This window comes from Ischnura elegans, chromosome X (assembly GCF_921293095.1).
Source record: "Ischnura elegans chromosome X, ioIscEleg1.1, whole genome shotgun sequence".
NCBI classification, from domain to species: Eukaryota; Metazoa; Arthropoda; class Insecta; order Odonata; family Coenagrionidae; genus Ischnura; species Ischnura elegans.
In genome coordinates, this window is record NC_060259.1 from 94,279,690 (window position 1) to 94,307,459 (window position 27,770).

At 40.2% G+C, this 27,770-nt stretch overlaps 1 protein-coding gene across 1 annotated transcript in view; it reads left to right on the forward strand.

Annotated features, from left to right (window-relative positions):
- The window catches only part of LOC124171212 (diencephalon/mesencephalon homeobox protein 1-like), a 177,008-nt gene that overhangs the window by 55,146 nt on the left and 94,092 nt on the right, over nt 1-27,770 (forward strand). Inside the window, exons 3-4 of the mRNA XM_046550353.1 lie at nt 7,924-8,015; nt 8,475-8,576. Coding sequence (XP_046406309.1) covers nt 7,924-8,015; nt 8,475-8,576 — 194 coding nt within the window. The remainder of the gene's footprint in view (nt 1-7,923; nt 8,016-8,474; nt 8,577-27,770) is intronic.

Consider the following 27,770-nt stretch of genomic DNA (forward strand, 5'->3'; position numbering starts at 1 on the left):
AGTCCACTTGGTCTCCATAGACGAAAAGGGAGAAGAGAGAGCATTTTAACAGAAAAAAGGGATCGAGCGAAAAACAAAACGTCAGGCACAACGGCGGCGGAATAATGGGCGAAACGCATGGAATAAATGTTACCTCGACTGGGAATCGCTCCGCGGACCCTTCAACTGCTCGAGCGGATGCCAACGCAATGTGAGCGAGGCTTCCATCCCTTTCCTTCATAGCCTTCAGTTTGATGGCATATCCGTATTACTAGAAATATTATGTACAAGGTCCCAATATCATACAAAGCTCAGATTTGCAGCCTTTCGAGACCCCTTTCACAGCCTATCAAATTATTCTAGAATGCATTTTACTGCCTAATTACATCTTTTCAGGCGATAAAAATATCATTTAATGCTTCCAAAGGTTTATTCTCCACAAAATTAGGTAAAATCACGATATGATTAATTCTAAAAGTTATGGAGGAAGATCTGAATGCTATGGCATTGATCATACGTCCAACTATTCGATATCTTTCACGAAGATCGCTTAAGCTCAAGAAACAATCACTATTTTTATTCTGCGTGAGACCAGACCCATGTTCACTATCAAGGATTGAGTGACCACAATAGAGGCATGAAATTGGCTGTCATCGAAGTGGGGGACGTCCAAATATCGAACATATGCACTACAGGATGAGGAAATGTCACCATTAGCACTTTTAACTAGGATGATTTTTACAATAATATGTTTCATTTTCCATGACATTCCATGAATTTAGTGAAAGGGAACTCAACTGACTTCCCACGCTTTTTATAACTCTCGATCAAACGTCTAATAGAAGCTATTTGCTAATAATATAAATTACAATCATAATCAGGGCTCTTGGTTCACCATGTAATTCATTGGTCTGGTTATGACAGATATTATATAAATGCATTGCAATATTCTGGAATACATTTGTGAGCCTTGGCGGCACGCGGCGAAAGACAAAAGTTTAAATAGAAAGAAACGTATCCGTAAGTCACTACTAATGTTCTCTCTGCAATGGTAAGGTATATTACATGCATACACTGTGAAGTAAAAGTTGATACGAGGCAATTAAAAATACTTAAAATATTATCATTTGACACTAATAGCAAATGAAATTACATCAATTTAGTTCATATTTTAAGTATTTAAAATAGTCAAAGACTTAAAGTTAGCTAAATATTATAAATTTTTGACGATTAGGAGCAGATATTTCTTAAATAATATGATTCAAAAGGCACTTTCTTTCCAAAAATGAGAAGAAATTGTAATGAACAAAAATCGAACAATTTTATTAATTTTGAGCTGAATGCGGGTTCGTAAAAATATTTTGGTAAAAACATGAGCCTCTAAGGGTCAAAAGTGAGTTGATTTGCGGTGAATGTGCCACACATATAGATAACTGAATGAATGAATGACTCAGCCACTCAGTGACATGAAATTTTGGACAAGGCAGCTGATTGGGCCAGGAAAATAACGAAAACGTATAGTAATTCTGCAATAGGATTGAGCCAGGGAAGCCAAGTTTTAGTGGGTACTAATGAGAATAAAAAATCGAAACATTTCATGGAGGATAATTATCTCTTAATCATTAGAATATGAAATTATTGGGAGATCGGGTTGGTGTGGTGGCTAGAGTGCTGGCTTCGTGGGATCGGGCTCATATCCCGGCGGTGGAAGAGAATTTTCAGAGACGGTGCGATCCATGCTTGAATGTTATGTGAAGTGCACTTCAAGCGCAACACTCCGTCTGTCGGATGGGACGCTAAGGCGTGGTCCCCTTGGCGCCTTTCGTTAAGAGCAGGCTATTGCCGACGCCGGGTTTCTCTCCACCCTTCCTTACCTATCCTTCCTTCATGGCGCAAACGACCTCAGTTGCCGATCGCATACTCCAAATGCCATACCATAAGAAATCATTCTGCAAAGAGTTAGGGTATGGAATACATATGAAGAAACTTTCTTTCAGATACTTCGTTATTCCGATAATAATTACTGGCTGGGAGTATTATGGCTACTAGCAGTCTACAATCTGTAGAGAGTTTATGGAGCGTGTGGAGATGTTGAGCGAAGGCAGAACAGTGTGAAAAATACACCGCAGTTAAGAATGGGCAGAGCAAGGGGCAGGATGATCGAACTAGATGCCTCCTCTGCCGTTTCTAGATGAACGAATCAGTTTACTTGGCATCACGTCGTGTATTTACAATCATTATCCTCCATGAAAACTCAATAATACCATACATGGATGAATTATCTCGCGATTTACGCACACTCTTGTTTAATATTTTAAGTTAATATCGCTATCAATGAGTCAACCGGAATTTTGGTAGGATTAGGTGAGGCTCGAGCTCATTCCGGCCTAAGCCAAAGGCGTGTGCATTTTTCTATAGTGTCTCGCAAGCCGCGTGCCTCAATAGGTGTGGGGGACAGGGTGCTCGTGGCACAGGGGGGGGGGAATTCCTTTCCCTCGGCCACGTCGAGCACTAACTAGAGCGAGTGCAAAATGGCAAACTGGCCGAACATGGACATATGACAATAGGGTGGTTTCCGATTATTTTTTAATTGCTTAAATCGAAAGATTATTACTCCTGAAGTACGTATTTCACGCTTTTAGATTTTAGATGACGATATCTATTTTCGCGATTAAATGAAAAGTGAAAATTTTCAAGCGCGCGAAAACGCGACGGCTAAGGGCGCGTTCCGAAATTCACTGGCAGTACTGCCAGTGCTGCCAAACCGTTCCGAAATCAACTGGCAGTACGGTGCAGTAACGGATGACGTCAGTCGTTTGATGACGTTCCCTACGGTGGACTCTACTGCGGCTACTGCAAGCCGAGAGCAGCAGTAGCGGCAGTAAAGCAGACGATTGGCGGTAAAATTTTAACTTGGCGGTGTGTTTTCGTATAGTCATTGCGCGCGCGAGAAGATGCAAGTTATAATAAATGCCTGAGTTATCTCTTCACAGCCACTAAAGAATCAGTGGAAAGGGTAATAAAATGTTTTATGCATGTGTAATATCTGCTTCGAGTGACTGAAAAGCTCGAATATCTGCTTTTCAAAAGTAGGGTTCGTGAAGTGTTCAGCAACCGAAAAAGATGATTTTTTGGGGGCTGATGGTAAATCAGGCTGCTTTGCTGTCTTCTCTTTGAATTATTGGTCCAGTCAAAGTTAATTGTATTCCATCGTTTCTGGATACATTCTATTTACAGTGGAAAATAGAAATATAACGATGTTGTCTTACTTTTGACGAAGATAATTCAGGTCTTAAATTACCCAAGTAATCTTTAAAGCCTAATGGAATATGATTTTTGTGAAAAAGTGTCAAAACGACGGTAAATCGTGACTCTATTTGGCATTGTTCTTGCTGACAATTCCTAAAAAATTGCCCGAGAATGAAGGTGCTATACTCTCAAGAAAAGCCTCTTGCCGTGGGCAGGAGCAGCGGCAGTAAGCAGACGGAAGCCGATGTTCACCTGTTTTTGGAACACTGCAATCGCCTTGTAAAACACATACAATACAAATAGTACGCTAAACGTGGTATAGTACGCAAGTAAATGAAATATAATGGACATAATTCAGAATATATTCAAGTAAACTGAGAGAAATAACTTCCACTCATAAATATATATTGGATGTGAAAATGGCCAGTGTTGTGCGCGAATGAATTTCTGTATGCCTGTATGAAAGATTTGGTTTGCTATAATTTCGTGTGATTAACCGATGGTGTCTTGAATAATGTCTCGTTAACTCCAGTTGTAGATAAGAAGTAATCCCCGAAAACTTCAACGCAAGAAACTATAATTAAAATTACGTTTTCCACGCATGTATGTGTATCATGTGTTACAGAAATGTATGCATACACTTTCTTAATTTCTATCATCAATAAGATGCAACTTCCTTATTCTATGCCATACGGTTTAATGTGTATTCTAGGTAGTGGCACACGCAATTTTAACTGTACGTTGGAAATTCGTCACCCTTGGCATTCTTCTACCTTACAACTGTACCCATGTTTTCGTCTGCTTAAGTTTCAGCATACTCGCTTATTTTGCGTTAGTCCATGAAGTACGAAATATAATGTGTAGTAAAGCGTATATTGCCTTTAACTTTTCTTCAATCATGAATATTGAGGGACAGCTAATTAAATCCTGCATCGGTGCCTTGTAAATTGTTCTTGATAATGTTTACGCACTGAAAACCTAACAATGGAAGGCATTTTTCAACCTGAGATTGAAGTACTTTTAATTTTTAAAGGTCTTACGTGACTCTCCTCGATTGCAATGGATATTTTAAAATATTTCTTTAGGCTGCAATACATCAATGTCGAAGTTTCATGCTTACAACTTATATATTGAATTTACTTTGAAAGTGGCATTTGCACGATTCATTATTTCCCGCGAAATTATCACGGCAGCTACTGTTGACCGTTCCGAAATCACTGCCTTGCTTACAGTGGCAGTACTGTTTTCCGTTCCGTTTTGCAGCAGCAGTAGCAGTACTGCCAGTGAATTACGGAACGCGCCCTAAGTATGAATGCTGGGAAAAGCACGGTGACGTCTGGCTGCTGCTGTTTGAGGCCACCTGGGTGCGAAGCTATGAATGCCGCTACGATGCAGGCTGTTTGCTGCCGAGCATGGCGGTAGCGTAGAGTATCCCGCTAGCAGGTAGCGCTTGGCTTAATTAAGGATTATTAATACCTTATCAAACGAAGGAAACATTTTCGACCTTAGGTAGTTTTAACAGGTGATTATTAAGACATGTTTCCCTGAGCTCCGTGCCTCATGCATGCATTGGTAGTCTCAGACGATGTAAAACTCCTATCTACTCGTAAAGAAACTAGGTCCCTGTGACGTCACGTGGAGTGGCATCGCATGGGCGCCAATCTGGCCTTTTTCAAATGAGGTTAAAATTGACCATTGCCATTTGTCTAAACCAGTATTTCTAAAACCAAATAATTTGTATATTACGAATAGACTAATGGTGGGTAACGAATCGCAATCAATGACTTTTGTTTTCTTTGATGAAGGAAACTACCCTATTCGCACGTCTGTGGCTTTGTCCACAAAAAAGCTTATCTATCCCAACCAATATTCCGGTTGAATTATTGAAGTAGCAATAAAAAACGCAATTTATTCTAATTTCATGTTAGAAATTAAACATATCAATTTTATTTAACGTGTACATCGATTTCTTGCATAAGGTCAGCTTTCATTTTATACAAAATTTTTTGGCCAGATTAATATCTACTCGCTTCTCTCATCGTTATTAATGTTACGAGATATTGCCTCGCGTTTATAAATTGCTAGCTGTCCCTTTTGAGTGTACCCGCGTGGAATTTCCTTTTCGATTCTGCTGAGAGGATTAAATCTCATAGAGTTCCTTAAGTACCTCGTAACTTCGTTAATTCACATATGTACGAATATTATATCGTTATTTTGTTCCTTCGTACATCATTAATGCTTTTATACGGCCTTTTAAAGAGGATTGAAGACCGGTAAATACGTCTGATGATTAATCGATGGTTCAAACTTAAGGGGAAAATTTGATTTAGGAAGCTTTTTAAAATTTGTTGATACTGTGGCACCCAACGCTTCGGTTTATTGATCCAGGAAAAAAGTCAAGAAGGAGGCAAAAATACGCTCTGTACTCACGGAGAATGGTGCTACTTGGAAATGACTACAAATGGCGGAAAGAATCGTCTGCCAACTAGATGCACGAAGGCAACAGCGAAAAAAAAAACAATCACGAAAGTAAATTTGAAGCAATGTCACGTCGGCTGCTGGATTCAAATAGACATAAAACATTTTAAGAGATAAATTGGCATGTCGAATTCATATTTGGCTCCGTGAGGTTACAAAGGAATCGTTTACTCACTTGAACAGCGCTACTCAGCAAATTAAGATTTAAAGGTGCAAAAACTGAATGGAACACTAGTGTGATCAATAAAGCTCTCTGGCACGTGAAAACTTAGCGGTAGACTTTCAGTGACGCGAGACAGCTTCAAATGTGACACATTTTGCATGTTTAAAGTCTGGAATAAAATTTAACATCACTAAAACAACTTTCGTTTTGATGATATCGTAGTATTACATAGTCGTCAAATTCAATAAGTTCGCTAAACGTAAAACAGAGACGTTATAATAGATCATAATATCCAGAACAGTTCAGGAAGACATATAATACTACTAATACAATGTTACCACTTTTAATAAATATGCCAATAAAACCTCATTGAAACACTTTGAAAGTATTAAAGTTGAGCATTATATTTCAATGTATAATACCTACTCTCGAGATAGACGTCATTCATTTAAACAAACATATTTGCCGGCGTTTCGGATATTTATTTTCCATTCTCAAGACTCATTAGACGATTAAGTACAATAAAGGCACACGAACGGTATGCATCATACATCATTTTCCTCAATTTTTTTCTAAATTATTAATCTATTTGTTAAAATATTTTATTTTTTGCAATGTAAACTAATTTTCAATACTTGACCACTTTTTCATTAATTGTACTTATCATCTGTTCATATAATAAGCCTTCAAAATGGAAAATAAACTTTCGAAATGTCTTCAAGCATGTTTCTTTATTAATGAGCTATACGTCAAGAGGTCATATTTTAAAAGTTAAAAATTACAGCAGGAGTTAATGCAGTTATCTCGTATCTTCATGCCTAATATATTTGAAAAATATAATACAAGATACGTTAACGCAATTAATTAAAGAAGTTAACGTAAGATGTATAGGGGTATCTCAAAATGTATGCATGCGTAGACCAAACCGAGATTTTCAACCCAAAAATAAATACGTATTCGCCATCCGCTTGCGGAATCAATGATTATTGTTTACCATCTGAAAGCATACAATGCTAAAATAATAACACCAATCAATTTTACCGTATTTTTTCTACATTAGGTGATTACGAAGAATATTCAATATACAGTTCGCAAAAAATGTCTCGTAAAAAGGTCATCGTTTCCCACAATAACAGGAAACCCTTTATAAACCGTACTAATTCCATGCATAACTCATGTTATTTCCCTCATGAAACCCTGGCGTGCAACTGATTATAAAGGACTGACTTAGGAATTTTTGAACGTATTACTGTTTAACACGTGCGGATTATCTTACTGCAAGTATAGTTATCCATTAGATTAGACAAAACTCAGATTAATGAGAGACATTGTTCTACTGATTCAAGTAAAAGCATTAAAGATAAAAAAACTGTGTCCGATTTTACACGGAGAAAACTTAAATACCTAACCTGTTTTCTCTGAACATCGGCATCGACCTCCATAGACTAAAATCCCTTCGCAGAGGCTTCTCTCCACTTGAATAATCCTCTGATTACGCCACCAACCGCACAAAATTCAGGTACGAGGGCCCATCCATTCCCCTGACCCACCTCGAACCGCGTTCGTTTGAGGGGTGTGCAAAGGCCTGCGCCCAGATGTGAACCGGAGGCCCTCTGGTCGGAAACTCTATGCCGATGGTCCACGGCTCAATTGTGAGACGAGAGCCGTGGGTTTTTTTTTGTTTGTGGGATTCGTCTCTCCCGCTCCACGGGTCATCTCTCGCCACGCATCGCTCTCTTGACACCCTCTGGGAGTTTCAGGTGCAGACGCTTTTCAACAGATGCCCCTAAAATTTATAAATTTAACATCAACATTACCTCAGACGTAATATTACACGTTTGATATACAGGCAAATTCCAAAACGAAATTTTCTCTGGACACGATGAAAATGGTAACGTAAATTGTTTTTCATGAGTCATTTGTAACGGAGGAGACCAAGCGCAGACCCGATGCGAGGCAGAGAGATGCATCCTTCCCGTATAAAAATTGACTGTACCCCTGTCGCCATAGTAATAGGATTAAAGATAATGGACCTCCTTCCATGTATTCCACAGATACGAGCTACACATACCACCCGGCGATACACGAAGACACATTCGTTCGAAGAAAGCAGCGGAGGAACAGGACGACGTTCACGCTCCAGCAGGTAAGCATATCCATTCTCATGGCTAATGTCATTTTCCTTGTACATCACACTCTTTCTCTTGGTGTAAAAATCAAAATGTCAAGTTTTTATTAATAAAGAGCAAAAATTAGATGGCTGGCGTAAATACAGACACGGCGACGTAACTAATATCGTTGAGTGGGCAGAAAGCATGGAAATACATTGGCATTAAAGTCAATCCAAAGCTTGATGCTAAACTCAATGACACTAATAATTTACGCGAGTACTTCAAACTCATGTAAATGGCTGAAAATTCATATTTCTATGAAACCAGATAATAATAATTATAATAATTGATTATTGGATATAAATGACTCCTAGCACTGTTACAATAAGTAGAGAAAATGTGTGTTACTGTTATTAACACAACATTTTAAGCCCAAAACTAAAATCACACCCATATCCATTGCCTTTCATGCTCGACCGTGGACTCGTAACTAGCTCGAGGAGTTGGAGACAGCATTTTCGCAAACACATTACCCGGATGTATTCACGAGAGAGGACCTGGCGATGAAGATCAATCTCACCGAAGCAAGAGTTCAGGTGAGTTGTTTACCCTAAAACAAAAGCATCCCTTTCTCACGAGAAACTGGAGTCAAGGCCAAATCCGCATCGAAACGGAGCGAGACAACGTTTACGGAAATGCAAATTTATCGATTTCATTCATCAAGCTTAAGAGGACGCATCACTCTCTCAACACCGGTCGCATTTTCCCTGACATCCAGCAGTATTACTCGCTCAACACTTATGTTATGATCTTGACATTTTCCGGGCACATGAAGCACAACCTTGCTGTCATATCAAATATACAAATATTACATTTGGCTAAATAATGAGGCGAAATAGTCAAATTTGAGACGCAGGAAAACTTTGATAGGGGTATAAGCACAGCAATTTAAAGATGATTGAAGTTCAAACGAGTCATTCGTCATGTAAAAAAGGCCGGTCGAGCGGTAAGTGATGCGTATTCTTAATAGGGTGGTTTCCTTTGATTTTTTTACCCTGCTAGCAGATAGCGCTTGGCTTAAATAAGGATTATTAATGCCTAATCAAACGAAGGAAACTTTCCGATTTTAGGCAGTTTTAATAGGTGATTATTAAAAGATGTTTCCCTGAAGTATGTGCCTCATGCATGCATTGGTAATCTCAGACGATGTAAAACTCCTATCTACTCGTATAGAAACTAGGTCCCTGTGACGTCACGTTGAGTGGAATCGCATGGGCGCCAATATGGTCGTTTTCAAATGCGGTTAAAATTGACCATTGCCATTCGTCTGAACTGGGATTTCTAAATCCAAATAATTTGTATATTATGAATACACTAATGGTGGGTAATAAATCGCAATCAATGCCTTTCGTTTTCTTTGATGAAGGAAACTATCCTATTAGGAAACTATTCTCAAACTACTGCCCTCCGATTACCAAACCAACTGAAGCAATTTTCACGGTCCCTGGCCCCCTCGGTAATAATAGAGTAAGATTTCGTGGGATGGATATGGACAGTACTCAATGACCACGTTTCCGTTCCTTTGCCGTGGAAATGGGACTCAAAAGAACAGCCGATGACGAAGTCCCCACACGTTCTCTCCAGCGCGTTCAAAGTTTGGGAAAACTCGGGAATTCAATGGTCCAAAGTTGACGCCTCGGAGTTAATGAGAAGAGGAACGATTTTCGTCCCACGCGACGAAGATGGCCATAGCAAAATGCGCATCCCTCACCCGTCCGAATCGTCTCTGTCCTGGGAGAACCGCTGACCGGCTGACTCCAAAATTAGCATGTGTTTACTTATTGCTCATCTCGAACGAGACTTTTATTTCCCTAGCATTGACATTCTCGAAGGAGAGGAATCAAGATTTTAATTACAAACTATTTACATGCATTTCCCCTAGAAATTTTACCGTTTTACTCAAATCTACATCTACATGATACCAAGCAAGCCGGCTCACTAGGGGTGTCGTGGGAGGTTATTAGACACCAGACATTTAAACCGTTCGAGAATACAGGAAAACTTCGACGCGTCTGGTAAGAGATTTGGCTGCCCATGTTCGACCACCCAACGATTTGATCGCTGTGTTTTTCTCTTTAATAGGAAAATCCTCCAAAATCGTTGGCACATTAATGGCTGACGCCTGGTTTCGCTAGTAAGTGTGCCCTTTCCGCTTCCATAGCGGTGAGGTGTTTTACCCCGTCCCATCCCTTCCAACCCTTTCCCTACCCCAGAGGCGTCGTCGGGCTCCTATCGCGGCGGCGCCTCTTTCCTTTTTCCTTCCTTCCCAACCTCCTCCCCGGGTGATCGGGCAAATCAGCACGACAGCTGGGTCCCGGCCCCGGTGCGTTGTATCCTCGAAGGGCTCCCCTGAGCCCTCACATCTTGCCCAAGTCCGACGTTGGATCTATTCATGTCCTTTGCTTTTGGGAGGAAAAAGAATTTCCACGCCTTACCGATGGCAAATTATCTCTATTATTTTATCATTCATAACAATGGCGTTGGAAAACTTAATAGGGCACATCAAAAGACACAATGGCCCGACGAAGACAGAGAGAATGAGGACCCAAGAGGGGTCCTTAGAAGGTTACAACGCACCGGGGTCGGGACCCAGTAATACAACTGATGCGCCCACGCACCCTGGGAGGGGAGGGGAATGGGAAGAAAAAAGGATGGAGGCGCCGCGCCGCCGCCATAGGAGCCCGTCGACGCCTCCATGGTAGGGATAGGAATGGAAGGGCGGGATAGTGTATACCCTCGTCGCTAAGAAAGTGACCTGGGCCCAGTATTAGCGAAACCATAATTTGTAGTGCCAACGATTTTGTAAGATTTTTCTATCAAAGAGGAAAATCCAAAGATCACATCATTGGATTATCCCGACGAAGGCAATCGTCGAAGGGCAAGTGGATGGGAAGAAAGAGAGAGGAAGACCCGGAACATAGCACGGATAACACAGGCCAACAAAAACTTTTGTTTGAAAACTTTTTTATTTTAATAGCTGATCTTTATAGATTTTGATGCGCCGAATCCAAACCTGGCCTTAGTTTTTTTGTATCACCCATAGTTTCCAATCAATATTTATTTAATATTTAGTCTATTACTCCTATGCAGTATATGGGTAAATCAATGAAACACTGTGTTACATCATAAAAATGTTTGTATTTACTGTTCACTATATCGTGTTAAAATTGTTTGTATTTACTACAGCGTGATAATACAGGGTTCACTAGTCAACTGGAGTTGGTCTACATTTTCTTTCCCTTTTTCCTTGAAGCTTCTTTTGTAGCCTTTTCTGCGATGAATCGCTTGCTGAACTTCTCGGTGAAGTACCAACAGTAATCCCCATTATCTTCGTTCATTAGACCTACTTTTTCAACTTTATTATAACTATAAAAAATCTGTTAAATTCTAAAAATATTGCTTGATGTCATAAATGTAACTGTAAAATGTGAATAAATGGTGGGTGATACAACTTTAAAACCATCATATTTTGATTCAGCAACTTTAAAAACATAAGAATAAGGTATTTTCAGTAAAAAAGTTTTTTCATTGTTGGCCTGTGTAATTAACGGGAAAGAGAAGAGCCAGCCACATTAGAAGAGGTTATCAGACAGTATAGCGGCACACCTCACCACTCTTCGGATTGTTGGCCCGTGATGATGACGTCGGGCGATGACGTCACGGCTCTCTATGCTGTCCTCAGCCGATGGTCACTTGGGATCCGTGGGTGTGTATTTACTGTGAAGCTGACGCTGAGTGAGATATAATCCCTAGCCTCCACTCATTGGCCAATCGCATGGCTATTCGATTGTCGGATGGCCGGGGGTGACGAGGGGAACCAAGGCACCCAAGGGGACCATCACGCACCCACCATACGGACACCCATATTCTCCCCCATCATCACGCATTCTTTATCGAGGCAGTTAGAGCGCGGCCTAGGAATTCGAGCATTTGTCCGGTAAAATGTCAGCCAATCGAGGAAGAACTTAGATGCCGGATGAATAAAGTGGAGTGAGGTGCGATAGGCACCCCTTACAAAACAAATACGGCGACTGTCATCATTACATCAGGTAATTAGGCCAGAGTAGATAAGTTTCCATTGATCTATTGAGAGTAACAGAAGATTTCATAAATATTTTTGATACAATCATTTAATTGTAGAGGATATCAAATTTGAATACTTCTGCGACCTTTACCAAAAGCGATTCACTATCACCAAAACAGAAACACAAACACATAAAAAGAAAAACTCTGACCGGTAAAAATATAATTTGGAGCTTTGGAAGCACTAGCTTCTTTCTCAACATCAACTTTTAAACCATAAAATAAGAAAAAAGCCGCACATTCCGAGTAAACCCTGCGCTGATAAAAATTGCTCCTTATCTCTGCTCACTTCCTACTTTCCTGGCCCTCATGCCCTAGAGGATGACGTCACGTCTTACTACTTCTGCGGCTTGACATCCTGCCGAGTAGGGACACCTCTAGGCACGCTCAATGGGAAAGCGTAACTCAAATGATTGTACATTTAACCATTAATCCTCTTGATACAACCATTTTGTTGGGGTATGCGTTCACACAGCGCGTATGGTCTATGGACGTACATAGTGATCACTGTTGTGGAGCAGGTTATAAGCTGATTCCATGCGCGGAAATCGTTTTTTACATTGTTTGCTGTTACATACGCATACCATAATCATATCTGCTTTGTTCCTTTACCTAAAAATGCAGCCATGTGACCAGGAATTCCAAGTTACCAGATATCCACTTCTCTGGGCACTATCCTTCCCGAGAAACGCAGGGTGGCCTGCAAATAGAACATAAATGTGTGTAGCTTGACTTACATATAAAACGCAATACATCCTGTTGACTCAAATGGCTGAAATACACAAAGTTTTACGAGAAAAATGGCATACAGTCTAAGCGAAGGGTGGCAAGTAGCTACCAATCTACTGCCATTTGCCTGCTAGGTTCGAAATTTTAGGACAGAAAATGGTAGGGATGATGCTAAGATAGTATTATTACCACAAGTCAGCCAGATAACACTCACACAGCAATAATACTAAATCAAGAGTATGTCGAATGAAAATTTTAGGCTCAGCGGAAAAATAACCAGATACGACAAACGCCCCACCTAGCACGTGTGTGGAAATAACAGTGTTATTATTTTTCGCCAGCCTTATTCGCTCCAACTTGTGACTTTCCTGGGTAAATATTTCCGATCAGAAATAACAATGAAATTGGAACCATCCTCTCGGGCGCAGCCCCTAGCATCCATCTCACAGCATCTCCGCGGCGGTCCATTCTGCTACCCCTCCAGTCGATAACGCAATACTTTTGACGCCCAGACATACTGTCGTTCATCTCTTCATTTTGCAATAATTATTTTTCTTCTAAATATCACATTTAAGAGTTCCACGTAATTATACCAATCGATTATTTGGGCAACTGAGAATACACATAATCAACAAGCCTGGCTCAAGAGTCGAATGTCACTCATACAGCATTCGACTCTGACGCTAGCTTCATACGCGTTGACAGTGACTGCAAAGCACCACTAATACTCACTCTCTTCATCCACAAGCACGAGTTGAATGTAAAAGTCGACAACCATAGCGGTCAACTTCGACCAGTCAACCAAGCTCAAGACTTTTTGTGTATTTTACATTAAATTACGAGTGTATAATTGACAGAATTGAAGCGAATATCTGGGAAGAGTGGGTTGGAGCGAGGGGAGTCACGGAATGCAAATGGTCGCGGTCGGAGCACGTGTGCTAAGTGGAGGAGTGGGGCAGGAGGAGTCGGCGTGGGTGCGGCGTTCGGGTGCGGCGCTCGGGAGCGGGCGTTGTGTCCGAGGGAAGCCGCGCCGCGCCGCGCCCGACTCCTCCCGTCGGCATCCCATCCTTAATGGCATCAAGGAAATAAATTTATCTGCAGCCGGGAGAGGCTCGTTAACAGACCAAATCGAGGCATTCAATGTGACGCGGGGGAAGCACTCAGGGCCGGTCGACGCATCCCGCCCCCAGGGCCACACATTAATCCTGCCCCCCCCTCCGCCGCCGACAACATCTCGGCCACGGGGGAGGGAGGGGGGGAGCGGCGGCCCATCCAGCCAATCCGCGCCCTCGAGTCGCCTCGTTGCCCGGCAACGGGAAATCGTGGGTGGGGGAGTGGGGAGGGAAGGAGGGGTGGGGGGAGAGAATGAATAAAGTGGATGGGGTGCGAGGAGACCAAATTCGGATGCGATCTCCTCCTCCTCTTTGAACAACTTCGGCATTGACTCGGATGGACTTGACGCAACCGTTAAGACGCAACCCTTCTTGTGAACACCAACGCTTCCGATCGCTATACCAAGTTAGAGACGGGGAATCGTGAAACGAGGCTCCTTTGCCCAACAAAAAGGAAACTATACGAGTGAATAGGTCTGACCAGTTCCCCCTCGTGACTGTCGGTAATTGATGCGTGGCAATGGATCGCATAAACAAGTGAAGGTGGCCACGTTCCTCTTCCCCGACGTTCTCTGCTCCGCTCATTCGCCTGAACGTGTTACCGGGACATTTAAAAAAATACGCGAATCTCCAACGCGTAAGCTGCGTCCATGAGTCAGCGGATATTCGAAGGTCTGCAACAGTCACCGCAGAAATTTTAAAGAAATTCATCGGAAAATAAAATATACTATAAAGATATTATGTAGGGAACGTTTTTATACATCGGGTACATGAAATATCTTCTATAATGCGCGATGTCCCAGACTGATTCATACACCCGCCGACGCATAACGACAACTACTGATAATGAAACAGATTCATTTTCAAAATAAAATTTGATACAATTTTTGATCGTTTCACATAAAAACGCAAGTTTATCGCATCACGGTCATGAAATTCTGAGAAAATATTGTAACCGTGATATTGAAGCGCATTCGGACAGTTAATTGTGGTTAGAAAAGTATTTGGCTGATTACCATCAAAGGTAACACTTTCTGCCACATGAAAAGTATTGATTAGGGAGAATGTGTTCTCCCTTTACTTATTAAACAACTGACACGCTCAATACTGGACAAAAAATTGATGTTCGTCTTCCTAAGAATTCTTAATAAAATACAATCATCTTCTCTTCTTTTATTTCAGTTGTGAGCTCTAAATAAATTAACCTTAGCATGCGAGCGGGAATTATATGCACTGAAATATCCAGCCACGGGTTTTTCTGAAATATTCAATAATGAAAATGTTTTCGAAAATAATGAAAAGTGAAAAAATAATTAAATTTTCTGCGTACATGTTGATGCTAAATATATTTCCGATGCATCATTATCTTTCTAACGCTCGCGGAACAAAGTTGTAGGAAATGCAGTACCTATAAGGTTTTGCGTGAGTGAAGCAAGCTACACCTAAAACCTACCCCGGAAGATCAAATCATATAAATAAAATAAGAGAGATAAACAGTAGAAAAGACAGATTCAGAATGTCTTTTTTCCACGATCAATAAGAGATTATAACGGCAGCGTTATAACTCATAAGTAGATTGGATGACTTGTAGTGTAGCCTACTAACTTATGTACAACTTAATGCATGATAATGAATTTTATTATTATTTCTAACAGCATGTAGTATGTTTAATTTGTTTGAATGCGTGACGTTTTTGGGACCATGTGGTGTGCATGTGAGAGTCCAATTGCATGCTGCATGCTGGTGATTGATCACCCCAAGACATATCCCTAGAGGTGGCTCCCAGGGCATTATGAAGATGTAGATGTAGTTGTACCCCGTTCGCTGCCTCTAACAATCAATCTGGGACGTGAAACAGGGTAGGTTATATTAAATGCATGCTTAAAGGAAGTGGTGAACTTCTATTTCTTAATTTTTCATTATGGTTGGATCCATTGCATTGCTTGTATACATAAAATAATAATTATAGCTCTGTACATAGAAATTTATTTTAAAACGGAACAAAATAGTAAATGGAGCATATTACTATCACTCTTATACAGCTAAACAATCAATATATTCCTTGGATACTCTGCGAAATACCCAATACCCATCCATTTTTACGACTGATGGACACATTAAGATTCTTCAGCGAAGAAAACTTTTATGAGTGGAGGACAAAACCTGATTCGCTTCCGCAAAAGTCGTTTACAAAGGGGACTAGACTGAAGTTTTCCGAAAGCACTGAGAAACCAGTTCATCCGTTCACGATATGCACTCATTGCACAATCAATTCACAGGGATCAGATGGAGTCACTATTTCCCTGGTCTAATACGCTTTCCTCTAACAATTAGCTTGTTGCCGTAAATGTAATAAGTAATTGTATCGGTCGTAACTTCGTGGATATCCTTCATCGTAGTAGTTGAAAACATTGGAACTTAAACATTTTCATATGAGCTTTTATTTTTTCCGACCGGGCTTCGTTTCAGAATAACATTATCAAGCTCCTTGATAATACTGCTCCGTAAAATCCTGATAGCATTACTCAGTAACGAAATCGAAAATATAATATTTATTAAAAATATAAGCTCTAAATAAATCAACCTTGGCACGCAGGCGGGAATAATATGCATTTAAATACCCAGCCGCGGATTTTGCAGAAATATTTAACAATGAAAATTTAAATCTCCCGCTTACATGCTCTGTGAGATTGATTAAGTTTAATAGATAATTACCTATCCAAAAGTACCGTTAAGTACTGACTCGATGAGTACCAACGCCGAAAATTTCCGCTAACCTTTAAAGAAGTATACATGAGGATTGACGCGCAACAAACATTGAATTCACTTCAACAAACAAAGCGCAGCAGAGCGACTCCATCTAATTCTTCTGAGTTAATCGCGTGGTGAGAACATTTCATGGACAGACGCATGTGTACTCGACAAGACTGCCTAGGTCGCTTTCTCTTCGTAGAGCGGAGGTGGTTCCACTGCACTGGCGAAGGACCCAATCCAAAGCGCTGTACACCTTCCTCCCTCAGTTTTGCATTCTCTCTAGTATTATCATTTTCCCCACCGTCCACACCCTCCGCCTTCAGTAACTGATCGGTTTCATTGACTTCAGATTGGAATTCTACGGGAGAATTAGCACCCATATCGAGGGCTTCGATTCCCTCCATCCAAGCAATTGGCTTCCGACCACGGGTATTGTGAAGTTTCACCGGAACAGCAAGAGCGCCGAATCCCACCGTCAAAATAGCTACCGAAGACTTCATCAATGATCGCTTCCTCCTCATAAGTCACTCAATTACTCAACTCAAGAGTTGTTTGGATAGGCGAGGATAGAGCAGAAGACAAGCATCCCAGACAAGGCCACAGGGCAACTGTGCACCGGGCTAGCATAGAGAGTAGGGCAGCTAAAATTGTATTTCCTTTCCTTTGCACTTGGAGAATTATTAATACAATGTCTTGAAGGCTTTACTCGGGATTTGAATCCAGGACCCCTGTATCAGCAGCCTAGTGCTCTACCCGCTAATAGTCTACCTCATTCCTTCCGTACTGATGGGATTTATTCTAATTGGTTATCACTAAGAGTGGGCGACTACGAGTGTTTGGTAGTCGTGATCGGAATTTGGTGAGTTAGAAATTTTTATTCCGACGACGAAGTGAGCTCCTGTAATGATTCGTAAATATGATCATTTTCAAATTATAATATTTTTCGTTCACTTTGAATCTTAATGTCTGATCGGAATAATTCCAATCCGTACCAAACGTTTATCCCCTGGACCTGGAAAGGAAAGATAACCCAAGACGATACTGCCTCGATGGGAACCATCAAAGGACGTAACAAAGAACATGGAAAGACTTATTAAATCTTTTAATATTATTCTTAAATTAAAGTTTTATTTATTTTTCAGTAAAATATGGTGCTGTTGGTGACGAACGTGGGCGATTCATTACAATGGATTCATTACATGTGAGTCGAACACAGATCACTAGAAGCGGGGAAGTGGGGCTCATCACTTAAACGACAATGCATCTCGCGTTTTTCTCGTCACTGATGGATCGGCTTTAAGGAAATAGGTCGACACTCTACGAACTACAAAATCGGTTTGAATCACGCGCAGTCGAATCTTGTTTTTTGGATTTATGATATGGAATGGGACCAATGACCGAACGAAAATTCTCGAGTATTTCCGCAGGTATAATCTTACCGCTCAGTTGATAAAATACAAAAGGAAATAAGCGAGTACGAAAATATTAATTTTGAAATAATTTTCATGCAAATTTTAAAAAATATGGAAAAGGTAGGATCAAACTGTATAAATGCCATTCCACTATATCAAGGAAAAACGTTTGAGTTGAATTTAAACTATCTATACTTCATTTTTTACATAATTACTGTGGAGAAAAGTATCATTAGGGCAAATGTTTTATATCAGATTAGAATTCATGTAGTTATAAACCTCAGCGAAAAATAATCAGCATGTCATATTTTTTGTAGTTATTGTGCAACGTATCACCGACTAATTTAGCCAATTCGATTCCGAAGATTAGTGAAACTGTGAAAATGGGAGAAAATAAAGAGGGAGAAACGGCGCGAGGGGCTTAGATTGTGAGCGAAGCTCGATTGGAGGGAAGGGCTCAGAGCAAGTCAAATGGGACCCACCCGACTCCCTTCACCACCTACAACTGTTCCGACGGAATTCTCCGTTTCCCGTCCTACGATTCTTTCTCCCACGGCGAACACAAAAGACGCGACGATGTGAACCATTCATTACCTAGACTTTGAAAAACTGGGAATAACTGCGGTAGTGAATACTAAGGGGAATTCATAGATAAGGCCCTATTCCACCCCAAAGAAGGCTGCTTTCTGTTGCCACTTCGGTCGCATTTTAATAGGTTTCCAAAAATGCCCGCGGCGCGGATATGTGTACAAGGCGATCCCCTTTTTATCAATATTTTTCAGAATAATGTCTTTAGATGCGACAAATAGCATTTAAATTTTATGAATTTGATATATCAAATCACTATGTAAATAAATTAGGGTGCCCTTTTTTTTACATCTTACGGAGCCCTTAATTACATATTATTACTCCGAGATCCTCGCATCACTTTGTCCCTCAGCGACGAGAGTGGAGACTTATGTAAATCAATTTAAAGAAAAAGGATTACTTTTCCGATCTATGTAGCGACCTGAATAACGCTATATTATTTTACTAGAATGTCTGGGAAAGATTACCCCTCAGCTCCACTTTCACGATGATTTTGAGCATTTTTTCGCAAACTTGCAATGCACTACGACAGTAATAAAATTCGCAGAGGATGCCGATCAAAAAGGCAGTTTTCGTGGGGATTGACGACAATACATTTTAAAAGTAACGTCGCACTAAGTTCAACTACGCACTTTCTAGTAATGAAACGAAGAGACTCCTAGGACCTATCTCTTGTGTCTTAAGCAACGAGCCACTTTCACAGGTGCAATGATTCTATCCAATCTCAGCATGCTCATGTATTTAAATAGAGCAATGGCTTTCGCTTACAGTCACACTCAAGGGATCCACGACATTAGGAACTCTACCGTACATTTGAACACAGTTGATGACTAATGAGGTTTCGCCAATAGATTCGCAGGCTTTTTGGGTCAATGCATGGATTTTCCAACTAGCAGATACGTTCGCTTAGTAAGGAGAATGGAATCAATAAAATGATCGCAACGCAAAGCTATATAAATGCAAATGCTAATAGTTATGCAAACTAATTTTTATTGACAGATTTATTTCGTATATATCTATTTTTTTCTAATACTCGTGACAATTGACTAAATATCATTCACTTAAATGTTTCTCTCACACAACGCATACTGCATCAACACAAGCAAAGAAATAAAGGGTCAATATGACCGCTATGTCACATAATGACCATCAAAATTAAAAAGATTGATTTTTGTTCATTATTTTTTGTACTTGATACTGAAATATTTAACCAATTCCCAAATGAAGCCAACTCTTCAACAGGATGTATTGAAAACAAACCAACCATTCACGACGCGCAGGAGAAGGCTTCCTCAACTTAAATGTAAACCCATTGAAATTGCTTCAGAATTATTGAAAATGCAAAAACTTTAGCGCATGGGTTTTCTCATCAAAAATTATCGGCGAAACCCTTATCTTTCGTAAAAATATGTAGAATGTGGAGAATTCCTGTATGAGGACCAATTCGCATTCAGGAAAATCGGGGGCACAAGAGAAGTATTTTTGCCACAAAGGTTGCTCATACTTCTAGAGAAGAGAATGGAGAAGCACATACCACCTTTCATAGCAATTGTCGCCTTGGGAAAGGCCTTCGATAGTGTGGAATGGTTTTCAAAGTTGAGATTTTTGAAAGAAATGGGAGTGCTATACATTGATCGTAGAATTGTACCCAGTTCGTATAAAAACCAAGTAGTCATGATAAAATGTGGATCCCGCTGTGCAGAAGCAGAAAAAGGGAATTATTTGAGTCGAGTCCCCCGTCCCTCTGTTCCCCGTCATTTTAAATGTTTACATCGAGAAAACTATCAATAAAATGACGAAGAAGGCTTTGAGTGTCAATATCCACGGAGAAAGAATTAGTATGCGGCGATTTGCTGATGATTAGTGTTGCCGCGAGACTCGAGACTTTCTCGTCTCATTTCGACGAGACCGTTGGGTAGAATTCGAGCGAGACCACTTTTGGGCAAGAAGAGACGATACCACTTCCACAAGACTCTCGAAAGTCTCGAAATATAGATATATGCCCTTAAACGGTACTACGTATAGGTTTATCCCTAAAACTATGTCCTTCTATTAAGACAAAGTATATTTACGTTTTTACACATTAGATATTAAATTAGACATGTAATTCGATAGTAACTTATCGATAAATTATCTAGCTACAAAAAAAAGTATTTATGCCGAAAAATCAATTCCTGAATTTATTAGCGTGACCTCTGGAGCCAAATAGTAGTTAGCATTGCATAGTAATAAAGTAAATAGCAATAGATTTGTTAATGGCTGACTAATTTTCCTTGTTTGCTGCGATAATAACCTAGGAAAAATTATCCATCAAAAACTGGACTATTTTCTAAAGTGGTAATATTCAGTGCTTACCTCTACGACAACAATTTCATGCATAATACTCGCATTTATTTAAAGTATCGCCCAACGGCACAAGTAATCCCGCTTATAGTTTGCATACTTGGAGAAAATGATGGTGCCATTGCGAATTGCGCAGAGCACATCACCTCGGCGGAAAAGCGAATGATAATTGAAATAACTATATACCTCTACCTGAATTATATATTTTCCGAGATTATTGAGGATATTTAGCATAATGTGGCTAAATTGTGTTGAGGATGTCACAATAAAAAAGGATAACTACAATTGGCTTTCCTTTGACTTCAATTTCTTTCACATGCCTTCGTTTTGTTAACCGAAAATACATTAAATCAAAAAGTCTATTACTTGATCATCTGGCCGAAATTTATTCATCAGCCTCTCATTCTAACACTATTCATTACATTTTCTCCAGAAACACCTGTTAGCATAGGTGATAAGTGGTAGGTTAGGTAATCTAATTTCAGTAGCATGCAGTCATTTCAAAAGGGGCCAGAAACCTCTCGAAAAAATCTATTTGCAGACTTGTGCGAAATTCCTGAGAGGAAAAATCATTCACCCTAACTGGGATTCGAACCCGGATCCTTTGATTTGCGGCCGAGTTCGTTAGCTTAAATAGGTAAAGCACTCTGCCGGAAATATTAGAAACATTATCCAGCAACAATTTGATTATTTTTTAAAGTGGTAATATTCAGTGCTTACTTCTACGACAGCAATATCATGGATTATGCTCGCATTTATGTAAAGTATCGCCCAACGGCTCGAATGACGCCTAACGATGTCGGCGTACCGGTAGTGGACTTCAATTAAAGAGCCGGCAAATGTCTTGTTTTATGCAAAGTCGTCTTTTAGCTCGCATAATTAATTAAATTGATGAAATTTTGAAGTAAAATCTCTACAAACGTTTTGCGGAAAGATTGCTATTTAGATTCAAAGCATTTGAACCCCTTTTTTACTTTGCTCTCTATCATGGCGTTATGAATCTTTCGCCTCCTTCACGGTCACGGCTGCTATCACTGCTTGGTGCGGAGACCTTGTCGCTTGCTTTATAGGCACTTCTTATCCATCTTTATCGTCTTTGAAGTGCTCCCTGCTAGTATTACTTATCGTAGATTCGTTCGCCTCCGCATTCATTTCGTCTGAGGATAGGAAGCCGAGGAGTCAGACATCCCAGATGATATGAGAACATCGTGATGTAAACGACTATTCATCATCAGATGCTACATATGGCGCATTTTTTACAATGAGAGCGAGGCTTTGACGTTGACAGCAGCAGGGAAGTCAAGAGTGGAAGCATTCGAAATGTGGTGCCACCGAAGAATGATGAAGATAAAAATGGAACGATCGTGTAAGTAATGAGGAAGTGCTAAGACGAGTGGGAGAAAAGAGAAGTGTTTTAAAAATCATGATCAGAAAACGGGACAAGTTGGCTACATTATGAGACATGATGGTCTGATGAAAACAATCGTGTAAGGACAGGTGGAGGGGAAGAAGAGTAAGAGATGACCCCGAATGAGTTATATAGAACAGGTTATAAGGATGTTACAGAGAATGAATACGTCGCCATCAAAAGGCTAGCGGATAGGAGATAGGAGAGAGGATAGGAGAGCTGTGTTAAACCAATCTAATGATTGTTGACTATTGATGATGATGAGAGATAGTAAATGATAGTAGATGGTAAATAGTGAGGGAAGAAGATTAAGCATGGGAACTTGAAGGTGACACCAACCATTGCAATCAGGTTTAAGAAAACAAAATCACAAAAAAAAATGCAAATAAGTTGAGAGAGTAGTACGCGAAAGTGTTGCCTTAACAGGCGAGAGGCGGAAGGTGAGTTCACCATCCGTGACTTTTTCAGTAGTAGAAACTTATGGCGTGCGTTGACGGAGAGATTTGACTACGGTCCATCTTTTGTGAAAGGTACCTGTTCTTCTTTGCTCAACCACTTTAACCATAGCAGACATCCTCCGAGTCTTTTGGGGATATAGCTAGTGATTGAGAAAATTATCTTCGAGCAACCCTAGTAGAGGTGAATGGCAACAAAAAATCCGGTCAGTTACCATAAATTTGTTTTAAAGATAAACTTGGATGAGTAATTTCACATTCGTTGCTGAATTAATCAGTATTATTCGTACGAATTTAGTTAACAGACTACGCTCTGCACGAGTAACCGCCAAAAACCACGTGTTTTAAACGCCCATGCACCAATAGAATGCATTCGCTTGTAAGAGGTCATGTGGGCAGGAAGCAGTGGCCTCGGGGAGAAGACGTTCCGGGGGAGACAGAACTTCATCTCAATAGGAGTTGCTCTGTGACATATTAACTTCTCTTAAAATTACCCGATAACCAGGAAATTTTCAGGGTGTATTCAGTATACTTAATCTTACCAAACTAAACGCAAACCTCAAATATTAAAATTGCATTATTTCCTTTCATTTTTTTTGTGATACGGGAGAATGTTGACAAAAAATTTTGAAGATGGTATCATAAATTTCAGGCCAGTAATAAGTCACGGTAAAAGACAAAGTAATTAAAATAATTAGGGCGTCCTCTTGAGAGGACCAAGCGGTGGAGACGTGAGCCATAAAATTTTACCATCAGATAAGCCAATAGTTTAAGTGCACCGTATTACTATGTCCATCAAACTAATGAGATAAGCCACTCTTCGCTGCAACTCTAGTTGAAAAGGACTGACATTAACCAATCGAGGTACTTGCGTTAAGCATGATCACGATCCTTGAGTTATAACGCTCTTAAAATCAGTCTTTTTTCCTCACAAAGCAGCTAGATTGAAGTCGAAGTTCCACGCATAAACGAGCATCCTACGAAGGGTTACAAAAATGTCCGCATTCTGTATTGCAACCTCCGAGGAAAACAAGAGAGAAAAAAGGGCGAAATGTTTTGAACGACAGTTGGTGGTGCACATTTAGGAGGTCACGTGCAGAAATTTTTCGCGAAAATGAAACGACAATTGTAACGAAGTTCGAACTCGGATATTTCATGACGAGTGCAAATGCAAAGTGCATGAAACACTTCTCTGCGGGACATCGAGGGTGAGACCGAGGAGAATGTCGCCGTCGCATCCATCAATATTTTATCAAACTTCAAATACTGATTATTTGCAATATTAGTTTACCGAAATTAACTGCTCAGCCAAGTTCCAGAAGTTTTAATTGCACATCCACATAAGGCTGTTAATGATTATATGCTGATAAATGGCTTTTAACTATTCACAAGTCAAATCACTAATTCTAATATCATGAAAATATTGAATAAGGCTGTTTACGATTATACGCAAGAAAAATGGCTACAACCTTTCACAAGCCAAAACACTAATTCTAATGATCCAGTATAAGATGAAGATATTGGCTTACAAAAATTCATTCGCCTAAAAAAGGAGAAAATTCTATTTACTAATCGAAGGGGGAAAATTGGTTTTGAAATCCATGAATAGGAATAATAGTAAAATAAGGCTAATTGCTGAAAACCTAAAAAAAACGTAAACAACAAATTATAAGTGCTTAAAAATGCACGGAAAAATGAAATGAAAATTCGGTAATAATTAGATTGTATGAGAAACTAATGTGACACTTGTGATGAATTCGTACTCAGTCTGGAGCATTTGAAGCGAGAACCACGCACTACGTGAAATTTATTTCAATTGACGGCTTGGAACACTTAAGGCGAAACGCATACTCATGACGCCATCGGGACTCAATGCAGGGCAGAAAAATTCAAGCAGCGTACAATAAAAGTATCAGTGCAAAAAGTATTGTTTTCTCCTACTTTGAACATTGCCAGATAAAACCCGAGCATACGAAAGATAGGAAAAAGCATGCCATCATCTCGGCATTAGTTGTGAAATGAATTTAGTGTGGTTGTAAAGAAGAGTGGTTTGGATTGAAAAAGGTCATTGTTCATTTGCGTCGCAGCAAACACAAATTTGACGAAGCATTTCGTTTTCAGGATAACGAAAGGGATAACTTGATATAAATACGCTCAAAACACACGCATAAGATAGGAACATATTTATATTGGCCAACCTACTGTTAGATCGAACTCGAGTACACAAAAATAAGAAACAAGCACATTACCACCTAGTCATTCATTGTGAAATGTAGCAGCTCTGTAGCGAAGTGAGGGTTCGATGAATAAGCTCCATCGTCCATTTCCTTGGCGCCGCTTCACATAAATCTGATTCGTGGCGAGGCGATGTACGAGGGCCATGGATGCAAGAACTCGAGATCTTGATGATGATTGACGGGCGAGGGATGAGCAGGAGAGGGCAAGGGGCCCGCGAGCAGCGCAATTGACCACGCCGCCGGGGCAACATTCCAACGGAAAAATGGCCCTGCGTGTGCTCACGAAATCGTACACATAAACACAAAAGTCACGGATTAACACGAAATGAATATTCAGAACTTCGTCGGGACTTAATTACTATGCATGAGGATTACACGCAACGTAGATTTAAAGTAACGGAATACAGAAAATACTTTCATTCAATGAAACTATTGCCAGATATAGGATACTCTCTCTGGAGTTACTTAGGGGAACTAATTGATGATACACAAATAAAAGTAACTTATTGTTAGCATGGGAATGATGCTAAGGAAAATGCTAGGACTTTCTTTGATCCAAAACTAGGTGCCGTTACTTACAGTTTAACTTATTTAGCTCTTGATTCAGCAATCCAAAAGTTGATTGAATGAGTAGATAAGAATAAAGAATGTCAATGATAGCGAAGCAAACTGAAGCTGCAAATAATTCCGCTACCTTAGCTTTCGGACACAAATCACCCTTAGTACTACATCCTCCGAGCTATATTCCATGGAAATAACATTTTGACGCTCACTCAGATTTTTTTTCAGGTACTCACGGCGATACTTGTCTATGTATCCGAGAAATGCTGAACGGGTGACGTCCACGGTCCAAGTAAATGTTGGGACTAACTGCCTCGATGAAAAAAGTGCACACCGGCGAACATCAGGCATGCATGTGACCGAGTTCATATATCACGGACAAGTGACAACCGATTAGAAAATTTTGCTCAAAACACTGACAACAAGTATACTATTTTTCTTGTTTAATTGTTCTGTTGTGTTCTGTAATGGCCTTCAGCTACCGTTGATAGTGACTGAAAAGAAATTTTAGATAAAAAAACTAGATTAAATTGTACGAAGGAAAAAAATTAAGAAAATGTTTAAATAAAAAAGTACAAAATATCGAAAACTAGCGACAAAAAACTATAAAACATTTAAAATGCAAAAAAAAGAAAGAAAAACTACAAAACTCAAGGGAAAAACCGTAATGTCCAAATTCAAAGTGAAATTGATTGCGCCTGTTTTCTGTTCATTCGGGCACTTCCCGACGCCAATTGTCGATTTGGTTTAGTTCCTCCATTATTTCGTGTGTGCTGAACGCCTTCACCAAAAGCCTGCCTTCAATCGTCTCGCTGGTAACATTGGTACCTCACATTTGATCACCGCATTAGACCACAGATAATGTGTCGGAGGAGGCTGGCAGCGTGAGAGGGGAAGGCGGAGAGAGTCGTGTGTGTACGGGCCGATTTGATCGCGCCGTTTGGGCTTGCTTACATTGATTAGCCACGTTACGCTTGAGGTGGGGAGGAGAGGGGAGTGGGGGTGGGGTGAGAGGGGTGGGGGAAGGGGGTTTAGGACGTCGCGACGCCTGGGATGACGGTGCATGAGTTGACTCGAGAGTGGGAAGTGTGTTGAGGGTGGTCAGGGGACGAAACTAGCGATGCCAGCGCCACGGAAAACAACTTCGTCAAGTTCACGGCGAGAGAGGAATTAAATGGCGGCGGATTGAGCGACGAGAATTTGTCTTAGCACGTCCGAGGACATCTCGTTAAGATGACTCAGCACTCGCCGTCTTGATTCGCTGCGCCTTACTCCTTTCATTCTTACGCCAACATTCTGGAAATTTCCGCATTCCGTGAGCGAGGGCTACTTTGGCCCACTTTTCATTAGTTTCAAACAAGTTCCTCACTAAGAAGATAGTTTTTTCTAAATTTAGGTTTGGGTAACCTTTTTATACTACTATAACATCTTATATTTCAGCTGACGCACACATTCTTACTCATTTTTTTTTTCATTTTTTACGTGGTTTTTAATTTTGCGCCAATGCTACCCTACGGATAGGGTAACTTAACTGGCCCAAGATAGTTTTTCACTAGGGTAGACATGTTTAAAGGCTAGGGGCAAAGAAGCACTTGGATATTTAAAAACATGCTATTGAATTAAAAGAGTTATATTATCAGTTAAATTATATTTAAGAACAATGACAAATTTTCCCTGTTCTACATATTTCTTCGATTCTTCCTTGCTCTTTATAGCATCTTTAAATATTTTCAGTGGGGAAGCACGATCTGAGCACGATTTCTTTTAATGTTTGATGACAACTTAACTGTCAGCTGAGGGTGCCTATTAAAGAATAACTTTATTCGGTCACGGCATGGAAAATTGACACAAAAACATTGCAAAGTCTTTCCTCGCCTAGCGAGGTAGGATTTAACGACGTTCAAGTTCATCGAGCGGAAAACCATAATCGCACATTTCGTCGATATGAACGGCAAAAGGTAATTCTTCTTCCTGCGAAAAGCTTTAGGGTGGCCTAGGGAACTTGAAAATGCATTCTTAAACTGGTTTTAAATAGTGCTCTGGGGGTT